The sequence below is a fragment of the Rattus rattus genome, chromosome 4, assembly GCF_011064425.1.
Source record: "Rattus rattus isolate New Zealand chromosome 4, Rrattus_CSIRO_v1, whole genome shotgun sequence".
NCBI classification, from domain to species: domain Eukaryota; kingdom Metazoa; phylum Chordata; class Mammalia; order Rodentia; family Muridae; genus Rattus; species Rattus rattus.
Window position 1 is genome coordinate 121,652,252 of NC_046157.1, and position 13,287 is coordinate 121,665,538.

The window sequence follows — 13,287 nt, forward strand, 5'->3', positions numbered from 1 at the left end:
CATAAATTCATTGAAATGTTCTGTCCCTTGTATATATATCACAGAGTCGCTCTAATATATTTGCCTTTGGTTAAAGGCTAATTTCAATTATTATAACAAAACAGAAAAATCAAAGTATAGGAAGACACTACTCAACCAATGCACCAGCACCTGTTTCTGCTCTATGCAGAGGAGGAAGAGGAAGAGGAGGAGAAGGAGGAGGAGGAGGGGGAGGAGGAAGAGGAAGAGGAAGAGAAGGAGGAGGAGGGAGACAGCAAATATTAAGCCATCGAGAGAAGATTTGGTTCCTAAATGTTCGTGCAAAAAGAAATAAAAATACAAATTATAACTTATTGGAAACGTTAGTAGGTTAAATTTTTGTGTGGAAGTAATCCTCTGGCCAGTTTAGTAGTCCAACTAGCCTCTGTCCAAATCAGGAAGCCTCATTCCTTCTTAATCTAAACAAAGTTCACCAAACAGTAAAACAACTGAAGTCAAAACTGCTCTGATCATTTATTTTCTGTGTCGTCTCAGAATATGATAAGCATATATCAGATCTCAAAGTTTCCAAGTTTAAAGAAAATCTTTAAATTTGAGATAAAAAACATAATCAGTGTCTTCCTGTCTAGCTGTCTCCCAAAACTGTGAACCCACAAAAACTAAATCAATCTCTCTCTCTCTCTCTCTCTCTCTCTCTCACACACACACACACACACACACACACACACACACAAAATTGTGCTGTCTAAAGATGTTTTGACCCTTAGGATTATATTTTTCCTGCTATAAATCAGCATAAATCTATGGTGAATTTCAAATGCATCTGCTCCTGTTAGGGTTAAGATATCAACTGCCCTTCCTTAGGGGTAGTTGAAAGCCAACACAATTGGAAACTATTGACAGATGAATGGTTCAACACAGCAACGTCGAACATAACGCACATAAAGTATAAGGAATCCTCAGAACTCAGGGCTAAAGCCAAAGGAACTGAACAACCCTAGCAAACTGGATAACACTGCAGGAGCCCTGACAAAAGGGTGTACTTTTATCTGAAGTCGAAACTGCATTGCCAAGAATTGCAGAGTTGCTACGGGAACGTTGCTATGCTCATAGAACCGCCACAGAGAGCTAAAGAGCCCCGCTTCAGTTACTATTGCAAGAAGATGCTCTTTGAACCTAATCCCTCCCCAAAAGGCAACTGGGATGAATTGGAGTAGGGTGATTGCGTCATCTTGCTGTCGCTCAATCACAGTGACAGAAAAGGCAAGGAACGATGTTCACTTCTGCTTCTGGCTGAACTTATAGAGTACGGTTAAAGAGGCCGAAGAGAGAACGCTCTGTATCGAATAGCTGTAGCGGCATCTGGTATGAATTTAATTTCGTGCGTGGCTGCACAGCTTCACTCTTTCTACACGTGTTTTAATTTGACAGTGCCCAAACTAAAAATGGCGGCGTGGGCGTGGCGCAGACCATAGAGTCTGCGAGCTAGAGAAGCCCAGGGCGGACCGTGGGCGGAGACTCAAGCCTAGTCTAGTCTAGGAAGGAAGTTCGTAATCCAACCAGTGCTCGGTGGTTCCTGCGTCTGCGGGAAGATGGTAGAGGAGAGAGTCCGCGTGGTTCGCTGCGGCGGCAGCCGGCTGAACTTCAGGAGAGCTGTGTTCTCTGTGGATTCCAAGTATGCAGTAGGCCAAGAGGGATCCGGGCATCGCGGCCGGGGAGGGGTTTGACCGGCGCGGCCGGACGTCAGACTTAGAGGCTTGATTCCACGGCGCGGCGCGGCGCGTGTCGGGACCCGGGGTGCCCGGAGTCCGCCCGGCCTTGCTACTGCGTCTGTGTGCCTTGGCTACCCGGACTCTACCTGCGGGTAGATTGAGGGGGCGCAGGGGCAGGTCGGGTGTCTAGAAAAGACTAGGAGCTGTTCGGTTGGAAAATGGTCCCTCTCTATACCGTTCCGCTCTTGCAGACGAATGTTCGTGCTCTTCGAATGGAACGTTTTGTATTTCTAAATCATTAATAATTCAGTCTTTTCCGGGAGGAAAAAAACCTCAATTTTTTTTTTTACCTTTTTTCCTCCCTTTATTTTCTTTTTTCTTTTTCTATTTTGGGGGGCGGGGTTACATAAAAACCCGTGTTTGATCTGTAGGAGAAATTGCCTTACATGCACACAACTTTTCCAAGTGGATTTCAGTGGTTCCCTGCTTGTCAGCTGGCATTGTTGCTGTTACGTTGTATCATGCAGAAGAGATGTGTAGTAGGGCTAGTTTTTCAGAGCACTCTAAATGTAGAGATACTTAATAAAACCCCTTTCTATTTTAGGAAGGTAAAGATAGTGTTTATGGAGGGTATACTCTCCCACAATACCCTGCCTGTGGGTGTATGGTAATTGTTCACTGAATGCATGATGAAAGGAATTCTCACACATACAAATAAAGGGTTTTTGAAAGGTAAATCTTACCAGTATAGGGGCTTTTGTTGACACTGTTTTATGAACTAAAGGGATAAAGTGGACATAGAGGAGTTGTCACAGTTCTGCCCTCCAAACTCATCTTTATATCCAGTTTCGCCCTCCATTGAACTGTGCCTCATCTTGTCTATTAAATGAGGTGTTTGGTCCATTTCATTTGCCAAGTCTGATGGGACTTTTTTTTAAAGCTTTGGTCAACTGTTTTATCTATAACTAGCTGAGCTGACAAAAACCAAGACAAGAAAAACTCACTGCATGGTGAAGAGTAGAAAAGTCAGTAGTAGATGTTTGAAACCCTAGGTGTTTTTAAGGCTTTCTTACTTCATAGTGAGAAAGATGAGGATTGCAGAGGGCTTAGATAGTTTATTGACATTAGAAAATACTAGGATCAAAGAAACTTATAAAACAGAATGTTTAATTTGGGGCTCACGGTTGCAGAGGTTAGAATCCATCACCATCACAGTGGGGCCTGATGGAGGCGTGTCTCCCATACTACCCCAGCACTGAGCCTGCCTGCCACCCCACCCCACCCCCTCCATGCTGCTTATTACACATAGAGCCACCTCTTGGCCAATGTATCTTAGACATACGGTCAATTATAAACCACATTCTGGCTTCAAAGATGTGCACAGATCAGTGACCCAGTATCATAGATTTAATAAAGCAGGCTGTAGCAGCCCTAGTCAGCATCATATTTCTTTTTAGGGTAAAGTCGTGTGTGGGCTGCTTTGGCAGCACAGAGAATAATTGGGTTCTCAATGATTTGAGCCTTCCAGGGTGAGAAAAGTGTGAAATATAATTGGCACAGAGTAAATTTCTTTTCTGAACTTTTCTCGTGGTAAGTTCTATTATGAATGTAACCACTTTGGATAATGAAGGAGCATCTGGTGTGTGGGAAGAAACCACAACTGTAAGATGATGTAAACAAAATTAGTATTTCAGCAGTTAGACAGAAGATGGATGTGTATACAAGAGTAACCTGGGCCTCACCATTGAGAGCAGAACCTTTTACTCACCATTTATGAGCTGATGTCTCCAGTTAGCAAGGGGGAATTTGGTTGTTTGCAGAATAATGCTGTATCATCTCACAGTCTTTTCTGTGTTAATAGAACATCTCATATCCTCATAGGGTTGACAACACATACACTTGAATATACAATTCTTAAACTATTTAGAAAGGTATTTGGATGTTGTTATCTTTATAACAGACCATAAAAAGATTATCCTATCTGTATAATATGTGAGACTTAGATTTTTCTCTCTTCCAGGTATATCTTCTGTGTCTCGGGAGACTTTATTAAGGTCTACAGCACAGCCACAGAAGAGTGTGTACACATTCTGCGTGGGCACAAACATGTGGTGTCTGGAATCCTCATCAACCCCAACAACCACCTTCAGGTGCCAGTTTGTAATTGAACGCGTTTGCATGGTTTACTGTTCACAGAAGCCATTAGGTTAAGTCTGCAGTGGGTACTTTACAGATTATGACCAGAGAATAATCTATAGTTTCTCCTATTCAGGATATTTTCTTCAGTTTTCTGAGAGTGGAAAGTGGACCACAGCCTAGAACTACACTCCGCATAGTATATTCTGTGAACCATTTCAACTGCATGATACTAATAGTGGTTACTTGATGAGGATGTTTTTGTTTTTTTTATCTCTCTATGAGGTTCTGAAATACAGGTGCAGTTAAATGGACTCTTGATTATTGGGCCCCATATAGCATTGGCACTGTGACTATACAAACACATGTCCTTAATTTTCAATTAAAAATAATAATTTTATTTCAATATTTTGCTCTTGCTATAAGTTTTAACAAGTTCCTATTTTCTGCATTAGTCATAGCAACATGCAGGCTATTGCTTGGTTTTGAAAGGGTTTGCATTGCCACCCATAACCATGCAATAAAAGACATAGGGCCTAAAATGATACTCATATTTTCTCTCCAAAGTTAAGTAAAAAGTTAAAGATCAGAGTCAAATAACTCTGATTCTTGGATAAAATATCTAGCCTTTATTTTCTACCAAAGATAAATTATTTTGCTTGAGAATACTGTTTTACTTAAATACTTTTTATTTTTAATCCATGAATTCATGACACAGTTCACAAAATTGTCCAATTGTCACTTTCTTCAAATTACAATTATTTATAAACTTTATAAATAAGATACTTTCTCATAAAAGATCTGTGGAGCCCCGGTAAAGCTAAGCATATTTAATGGCCATAATCCTACGTGTTAGTAAGATCTATGCTCACTAAGAATGGTCCACACACTAGTGTTCTAACACTGTCAAGCCATCTGTGATGATGTAGAGGGAAGACTGAGAGTCCTGGAACTTGATAGGTCCATGAAGTCACCATAGACTCTCAGTGTGCAAAAATCCCTACTGTGGTTTTTAAAGTGTTGGTCCTTAATGGATCGGGTTTAGGCAGACTGAGTGTTCTCCTCATTTCAGGAACGTTTTTAATGCTTAGGGAAGATGAATGCGGTAACACCAATGAAAAGGAATTGGGCTTTTGATAAACAAGAGCGAATTCCTGAGTGCTCCTCTCTCGCTCCATACCACATCCCACTGCAGAGTAGAAAGTTCATTCCCACCTCTTTCATTTCTATTTAAAAGCTGAAATTGTTAGATTGTTTTAATTAGATGATTTTGCAGAAACCACTGGTTTGTTTCCTTTATTTCAAATACTGAGGGCAGAGAGTGTTTCACATTATTTGCTTTACTGTGCAATCTGAATCTGATACGTTTTGAGTATCGTGTTGGGGTTCACAAAGCTTTGCACTTAGACTTTAAATAGCGATATTCAACTTTTATAAATTTTACTACCTGTTCAACGCCACGATGAGTTAATGCACAACAAATAGGACCCAGCCCTTTCTGCCCTTCGTGATTCATTCGGTAACACTGGTATGGTATTTAATCTATGTTGTACTAATTTTACCCTTTAGCTCTACTCTTGTTCCTTCGATGGCACAATTAAGCTATGGGACTATCTTGATGGCATTTTGATAAAGGTATGTGTGTTGCTCTTTAGTTCTCTTCTGTAAAGCCTAATCTTTAAGAGACTCCTGAACAAGTTAAGAAACCTAATAGTTTTTCAAATGTATAATTTAAACTATATAAAAATTTCAAGATTCTGCCATAAAAAGAAGACTGATAAGAGCACTGAAAGTACTTTACACACCATTAAGAAACAACTGGTTAGGCCAGCAGGATAGGAGATGAGTGACTTGAGCACTGAAGGCGTAGCCCAGTGCTGTGGTGTCTGTGTGCGACCCTGGGCTCTGTCCCAGCGTTTTCAGGGAGCCGTGGGGAAGTCAAAAGCAAGCTAGGAATTGTACATGACAGAAAAATGCCACTTACCATGACGAGGTGGTTCATCCTGTTAACATTAGTAGTGTAAATTTAAACAAATGGAGTATTTTCCCCCTACCTAAAATACACATTGAGTGCAATAATGAGTACAATTTAGACAGATTTTTATGTGTGTAATGAGAGGAAAACAAAAATTATAGTACTTTTTTTCTATAAGAATGTACATCTTTGAAACATCTTGTTATATTTAAGTTATATCATTGAAATATCTTGTTGTGTAGTTCTTAAATTATAATGGGAAAAATCTATATAACCTGATGTTATATAAAATTATTATAGGTTCAGTCAGTGAGACACTATGCAATCATTGAAAAGCCAGGTATATAAAAGATAAATCATCAAATACCGTGCATGGCCTCTATAGACAGGTACTCTCCTAAAGTAGGAGAACATCAGTAAGGAGACCTTCAATTGTCTCGTGAGGTCCATGGTCTGCGGAAGGAACTGGATCCTGCATGGAGTGACTCATTATCTCTTTCAGACTTTCACTGTTGGACCTAAACTCCATGCCCTCTTTATTCCTGCCCACGCCGAAGATACTGTCTTCCTTACAATAAATAAAGAAGATCCAGGTACAGTGTAATGCAATTAGTTTGTTTGTGTGGGACATCAAATAGACTGTTAACAGTTTCTGAAAATTACCAGGGTCTCCACTCTAGTTTTGATCTCAAACTAACAGTCTTCGAGTAGGCATGTAAATTGCTGTCATTATCATTGGGTGTGGCTTTTAGTTCTGAAGTCTTCAGTGATTACCGCGCACGAGCGCATGTGTGTGCGCATGCGTGCATGTATAGTGGACTAATAGTTCAGTGTTAAAGCCAGGAAAGAATTTGTCTTTCTGCTGAAATTTAATATGTCATTCTTATTTTTTTTTTCATTGGGAGCCTAACTTTTAATGGCTGAGCCACCTCTCCAGCCCTTAATATGTCATTCATAATAAGCATCACAGTCCTTTTCTTTGTTGGTCTTGATTCATATCCAATGATACAGAGATAAATTCATATAAGGAACAGGCAGTGTGGATGCGTGGTTACTGTTTACCAGCATCGAGACAACTGTCACCTTCCAGCATTCCTGGAATGTCATCTTCAGCACTGTCAGGAATCACAGAGAGCTTTCTCCATCAGAGAGTTTGGTATCACAGGGTACCCTCATGATGTTACTCAAAGAAAAACTTTAATGCTGGTATTCAAGAGCACTACTCACCCCATAAGATACAGTTGTATTAGAATTAAAAGTTCAAAAAAGCTTTAATACAGTGACTATAGATAGTCAGCTGGACTGCCCAAAATTTAATCCTTTATGTAAAAATATACAGGCACATGCAAATCTTTAGTATGACAATTGCTTTCATTTTTTTACTAAATGGTCTAACTCTATGTGTACCAAAGAATTGCTTTAGAATCACTTACAGTCGAATATCAGTAGCCTTTGATTGGCGTGCCTACGTCATGCTCATCTGTCAGTGTTATGGATAACAAGCTGTAGCTAACTTATTTACCTATAAGTACATACGTTTATGTACGTAGAGCCAAGAAGTCGACTCCAGATGTCTTCCTTTGTCTCTCCACTTAATTGTTGAGACATGTTCTCTCCCTGCACCTGTAGCTTGGTGATTAAACTAAAGGAACCAGCTGCCCCCAAGGCCCAGGGATCCTCCTGTCTGGACACCTGTTATGCTGGCTTTTGTATTCATAGCAAGCTCAGTTTTTCATGAGTTCATGAAAGCACTGATGAACGGCCTCCCTCGCCGCACATGTCAGAGACCTCATGTGCTTCCTCTGGTTGCTTCATTAACCAATACTGTATTCGTTCTTCAGTCCATTTTATTTTTATTTTTTGGATTTTTTTTTTCTTTTTTTGAGACAAATCTTTATGGTCTTATAGTTTTGCGTGTCCTGAAACTCACTGTGTAGACCAGGCTGACTTCAAACTCACAGAGAACTTCCTGCCTCTGCCTCCGACCCTGACCCTGGCACTGACCCTTAACCTGCCGGGATTAAAGGTGTGTGCTCACATAAACCCACTTTAAACTACATCTGAGTAAACATAAAACACTCCTGTGTAAATTTTCTATTTCTACAGAGAGCCAGGAATGTCCAGGAGGAATTCAGGGACTGGAGTAATGGCTCAGCAGTTAAGAGCACTTGCTGCCCTTCCAGAGGGCCTGGGTATAGTTCCCTTCACCCACGTGGCAGTTTACAACACCTATAACTCCACTTCTAGGATCCCTGTGGGCACTAGGCTTTGCACACAAAGTGCTTACATACAAATAGGCAAAACTCACAGATATAAAGTAAGAATAAATTTTTTTTTAAATGAAGAGTTGAGCTTGAGGTATATTTTATTCAAAATGTCCTACAGTTGCAGTCTTCGCATTTGAGTGTGCATGTCACTGTTTCAAATGACTAAGTGTATGTGGTTTAGAGAAACTTTGTAATAAATGATTTCCCCTGGCCAGACATATTTCAGCTGGTGTCAGTGAAACTGCCCAAGTCGACAAGCCGGAACGTGGAAACTAAGGAGCTTACCTTTGTTCTGGATTACATAAACAAGTCCCCCAAGAGCATTGCCTTCGGAAATGAGGTACAGTTGTTCTGTCGTTTTATGTTTATAGGTGGAATCTATTCCCCAGAGTTTTGCCCTCAACACTGATGACTAGTGCATTAGTGCACTTTTGTTAATAACTAAAACACTGTGACATTGTTGTAGCAAGCATTCCTCGATTATGGTATGCACATTCTTAGAACCATTCTTATGTCATATATTCTGTCTTTTGTTCTTTTACAATTTTCCCCCAAATAATGGTGTCTAGTATTTGAACTTTTCTTTTTCTGTTTCATAAAACACTGACATTATTCCACTTTAGGCTGTGTTGTGTATCTTTAGAAAATATGGGCTCTATCTAGTAAAAGTTTTCCATCATAGGAAATTCAGATATCACAGAAAATATTAGGAAAGAAAATCTTCAGTCTCACCAGTGAAAATATTTAAAGGCTTTTTTGATCATTGAAGACAGCAGTTCCCAAAGGATGTAGAATCAGGAATATTTTTATTTTTTCCTCCTTTCAACTTAATGTTGTAGCACACATGAGTGCTAACATCCTTTTGACAGGTACTTTGTGGCCCTGTACCATTATTTAGCTACCTGTTAATGCTTTATTCCTTTAAAGTCCAATGCCACCAGAAGACCTATTGCATTAGCCTTGGGGTTTTTCCAGTCATTGTATCGTTCTTCAGCACAGGGTTAGTTCCTCAGAGTAGAGAAGACGGATGGCTTTGTCAGTGTCACTGTCACACTCAGTCTTACTGATCAGTCTTACCGATTACCACAGTGGGTACAGCATTACTAATGGTGTCAAGGTGAGGAACAGAGTTAAATTCTCTGAGCCTGAAGAGACAGAACATTATAGCAAAGTGGTCTGTGTAGGAGTTTCCCATAGTCTGGAAACAATCTGACAACCCAGAGTCAACAGCCAAACAGTGGGGTCTTGGTGTATTTATTCACCTGAATGCAGCTCAACAATGAGAAGAAATTAGCAATCCACCTAAGGGCATAGATAAATTTCAAAAGGATGTGTTAAGCTACAGTTGCAGTGTACAGACTGAAATAAACTGTGATAAAGTGGCAGTTGCGGGTATGACTGGGACTTTGAGGAGTGACAGAATGGGGAGGGACATTCTTGGGATGAAGGAAATGTTTCTAGGTCTGGACTTTGGTGGCAGTTATGTACATGCAGCCAAACATGGCATGGTATTGTATGTATGCCTGATGGGAAAATATGCAAGCTGCTACACTTAAAAATATAGTTGTAGAATTTAGAGCTTAATTCTAAAGGTAAAATTATCTATTCCACGGCCAAAGTATAGTAAGTCATTTTGTAGTAATACAATCGTAGAACGGTTTTTTTTGTTATTGTTTTTCTTTTTTTAAATGTTACCCTTTTTTAAATCACCAGGGAGAATATGTTGCTGCAGTCCGGGACTTTTACTTATCTGTTTATTTTCTCAAAAAGAAAAAAACATGCAAGTAAGAATTTCTTTTTATTGGCTTTGCTGTATTTACTGGAGCACTTATTATACTGTTGTCCAAACTTGTTTCCAGGGTCTTGTTTGAAAAGGTGGGACCATCTTTTAGAGGTTCACACATTTTAGTAGGGTTAGAGCATCTTAGCTAGGGAGTCTTCTCTATCCCCAAACCCTATACATACAATACAGTCAACTGTGTACTTGGTGTAAAAATTGGATTTAGTTTGAAGAAGCTTGGCCTGGTGATTCTCATTGACTATAGCAACCAATATAGGCATTAAGGCTTTCTTCCAGTTTATTTTCTATTGCTATGTTAAGATACCATGACCAAGAGGGGAGGAAAGGCTTTATTTGGCTAACATGTCAATCTCACAATCTGTCATAAAGGGAAGTTAGGGTAGGAACTAGGGGAGGACATAAAGCAGAGGCCATGAATGTTGCTTTTGGCTTGCTCTCTGTGCCTCACTTAACTGCTTGCTTTTGTGTAACTACCAAACCCAGTTAACTGCCCAGAAATAACATCATTCTAGTGGGCTAGGCCCTTCCACGTCAATCTCAGTCAAAATATGCCCCACACTCTTGACAAGAGGCCAATCTGGGGCCATTGTATCCCTAAGGTTTCTCTTCCCAGGTGACCCTAGCTTGGATGAAGTTGACAAAAATCACCAGCATGGTCTTAAAACATTTAGTCCATTTCATCTGTCATGTACTTCAAATTAGTAAATTTAAATAGAGGTGATATCTAAGTGAATTGTAAGGATAATAACATGCCGTATTTTAGGAGATGAGCTAAGGATTATTTAATCAGTCTCTTAGACACTGTCGTCTTCGGAACTACCCTTCTGAGATCAGCATTGTTTTATTTATGGTATACAAAGATCCTCACTTCTTTACAAGTGGAATATGAACCAACCTAGACATAGCAAATGTATTTATCCCTCTGAATTTGTCCCCATTAGAATACATGAAGTCATTTGTTTCTGTTCGAATTTACTAAGCATGGCCATAAGTTTAATACTAAAATTTTCATTCAGAGAGAAATTTTCTGTCCACACGCCAGCAAAAGATATTAAAAGGACTATCTTCATTACTTGAAACTTAGCACAGTGCATTGGCAAGTTCTCGTGATCAGGCATGGGTCATATGAAGCAGATACTGTACATTCGTAAATATGTACCAAACAGAGCACTTGATTCATAACCAATGGAAAGTTGTTGTTTTTCTTGTTCCTAGTTTTACTTTACCATCAACAAAAAACAAGAAGAATGCAAGGAACAAGTTCACATGTGTAGCCTGCCATCCAAAGGAAGATTGCATTGCATCTGGTCACATGGACGGCAAAATCCGCCTCTGGTCAGTGAGCTCCAGAAAGCATGGGATCACATATGCACCGCCTCACATTTATCCTGAAGTGCAGCACTGTCTCTAGGTCCCAAATGAGAGAGCATGCAGCATCACTGCTGCAGAGGACTGGCTCTGCCACCACCCTCCAGTTCCCCGAGTTGTGCTCTCCCCATCATACTGCCACGTAGGATTCCTAACCTTAAGCTTTTGGAGAAAGAGAAGCATTCCATGTCACCTGGAACCATTTTACTGAGAACCTTGTTCTTAACCATTTATCTAAAATGGGAAACTGAGACAATGCTAAGTATATAGTGGGTGGTACAGTGCCATGAAAATTGTGCTTATAGAAGTTCATCTGGTTAAAAGAACAAAGTATTTATTTTTAAGATTTATTTATTTACTATATATAAGCACACTGTAGCTGTCTTCAGACACACCAGAAGAGGGCATCAGATCCCATTACAAGTGATTGTGAGCCACCATGTGGTTGCTGGGATTTGAACTCAGGAACTCTTGAAGAGCAGTCAGGGCTCTTAACCGCTGAGCCATCTCTCCAGCCCAGAACAAAGTATTTTAAAATATTGATACCAGAACACTTGAGACTGGTTTATTGGATTTACCACACTATTTTTTCCTGTTTGACGTTTGAGGTTAAGTTAAAAGTTTGTTTTCTAAGCCCTAAATGGGATGTCTCCATTAAGTAACTTCTTTCTGGAAGACTTTTCTTTTTGTTTGTTTGGTTGGTTGGTCCAATTCTGATGTGTTAGTTTCTGTTTTATCTTTCTATATTTTATTGTATTACTGTCTCAGAAGCCTGTTTGTTTTCTAATCAGAGACAAAAAGGGAATGGGTCAAGATGGTAGAGGGGGTGGGAGGAGCTGGGAGTGGAGGGAGAGGAAACTGTAATCAGGATCTGTTGCACAAGAGGAAAAACATTTTAAAAAGCATTGTTTTCTCCAACAGGAGGAATTTTCATGATGATAAGCTGTACACATACACATGTTTACATTGGCACCATGACATGGTTATGGATTTGGCTTTTACAGTAACAGGTAAGTGCCTCTTTCATAATTAAAAGAAATTTTAGAAATATCTGAGTCAAATGTTGGAATTTACAACTATAATTCCATTGTTTGTAAGGCTAAGGCAGGAGAATCACCATGAGTTCAAGGCCTACCTAAGCTTTGAAGTGAGACCCTGTCACAAAAGGCAAGTTATAGGAGTCAAATTGTGAGCACTCTTTTGTTGCATGTAGCTTTTGCTACCCCGCCTAAGTTCTGGGAACCGGCCATGCTACTATTCCCAACCCAGATTCCCTTGAATTTGTGGATAAAAAAACAACACACACACAAGCTAACACAGTGACTGAGCACTGCTAAACCTCTCCTGCCACCCCAGGCAATGGCCACTCAAAACCAAAAACTCACATAGTTGGTTGACTTTATCTCCTGCAGCTTCTTCTTTCCTCTTCCAGCTCTCTCAATTCTTCCTAAATGCTCCCATGCAACTCCTAAGTGTCCCTTCCCGTCCTCAGTCATTGATCGCTAGTGTCTTTATTGATGGATCAAGAACCAATTGGGGAATAGGACCTTAGCATCAGATCTAAACCCCTACATTTTACCTTTTCTGTCCAAAAAACTTCTAGACAAAGTATATACAATTAACATCCAATCCATCATATTTGTCAATTAGATAAACTTAAGAACTTACTAACTTAAAGAATTATGATTCTATCCCTGTATTATGTTTATTTAGCCTGTAACAACATGTCTTCCACTCTATAACCTCTCTCTCTATGTTAAACAACTTGAGTTTGATTATGAGACTATAACAAGTCTTCGACCCTACTGGAAATCTGAGAATGACTTAAACATTACCTGGGTATGTAGAAAGCACAAAACACAGCTTTTCAGACTTAAAAAAATTGCAGAGACAGCTGGCTACCTGGATAGCCCTTAATTTCTCATAACATTGGAGCGAATACTCTTCAGCCTTTGGCCCAGGATCATCTGACAGACCATTGCAAAGCAGGATTATGAAAGGCTGCTTACCCTGCCTTGTCAGAGCTATCAGTTGACACATAATGTGTCC

The 13,287-nt window shown here is 39.9% G+C and overlaps 1 protein-coding gene across 1 annotated transcript in view; it reads left to right on the forward strand.

Annotated features, from left to right (window-relative positions):
- The first annotated feature begins 1,533 nt into the window (after positions 1-1,533).
- Positions 1,534-13,287, forward strand: part of Wdr75 (WD repeat domain 75) — a 29,047-nt gene continuing 17,293 nt past the window's right edge. Inside the window, exons 1-8 of the mRNA XM_032901062.1 lie at positions 1,534-1,654; positions 3,712-3,841; positions 5,397-5,462; positions 6,305-6,395; positions 8,285-8,409; positions 9,783-9,853; positions 11,086-11,205; positions 12,160-12,248. Of these exons, the coding sequence (XP_032756953.1) occupies positions 1,572-1,654; positions 3,712-3,841; positions 5,397-5,462; positions 6,305-6,395; positions 8,285-8,409; positions 9,783-9,853; positions 11,086-11,205; positions 12,160-12,248 (775 nt within the window). The 5' untranslated portion in view covers positions 1,534-1,571. The remainder of the gene's footprint in view (positions 1,655-3,711; positions 3,842-5,396; positions 5,463-6,304; positions 6,396-8,284; positions 8,410-9,782; positions 9,854-11,085; positions 11,206-12,159; positions 12,249-13,287) is intronic.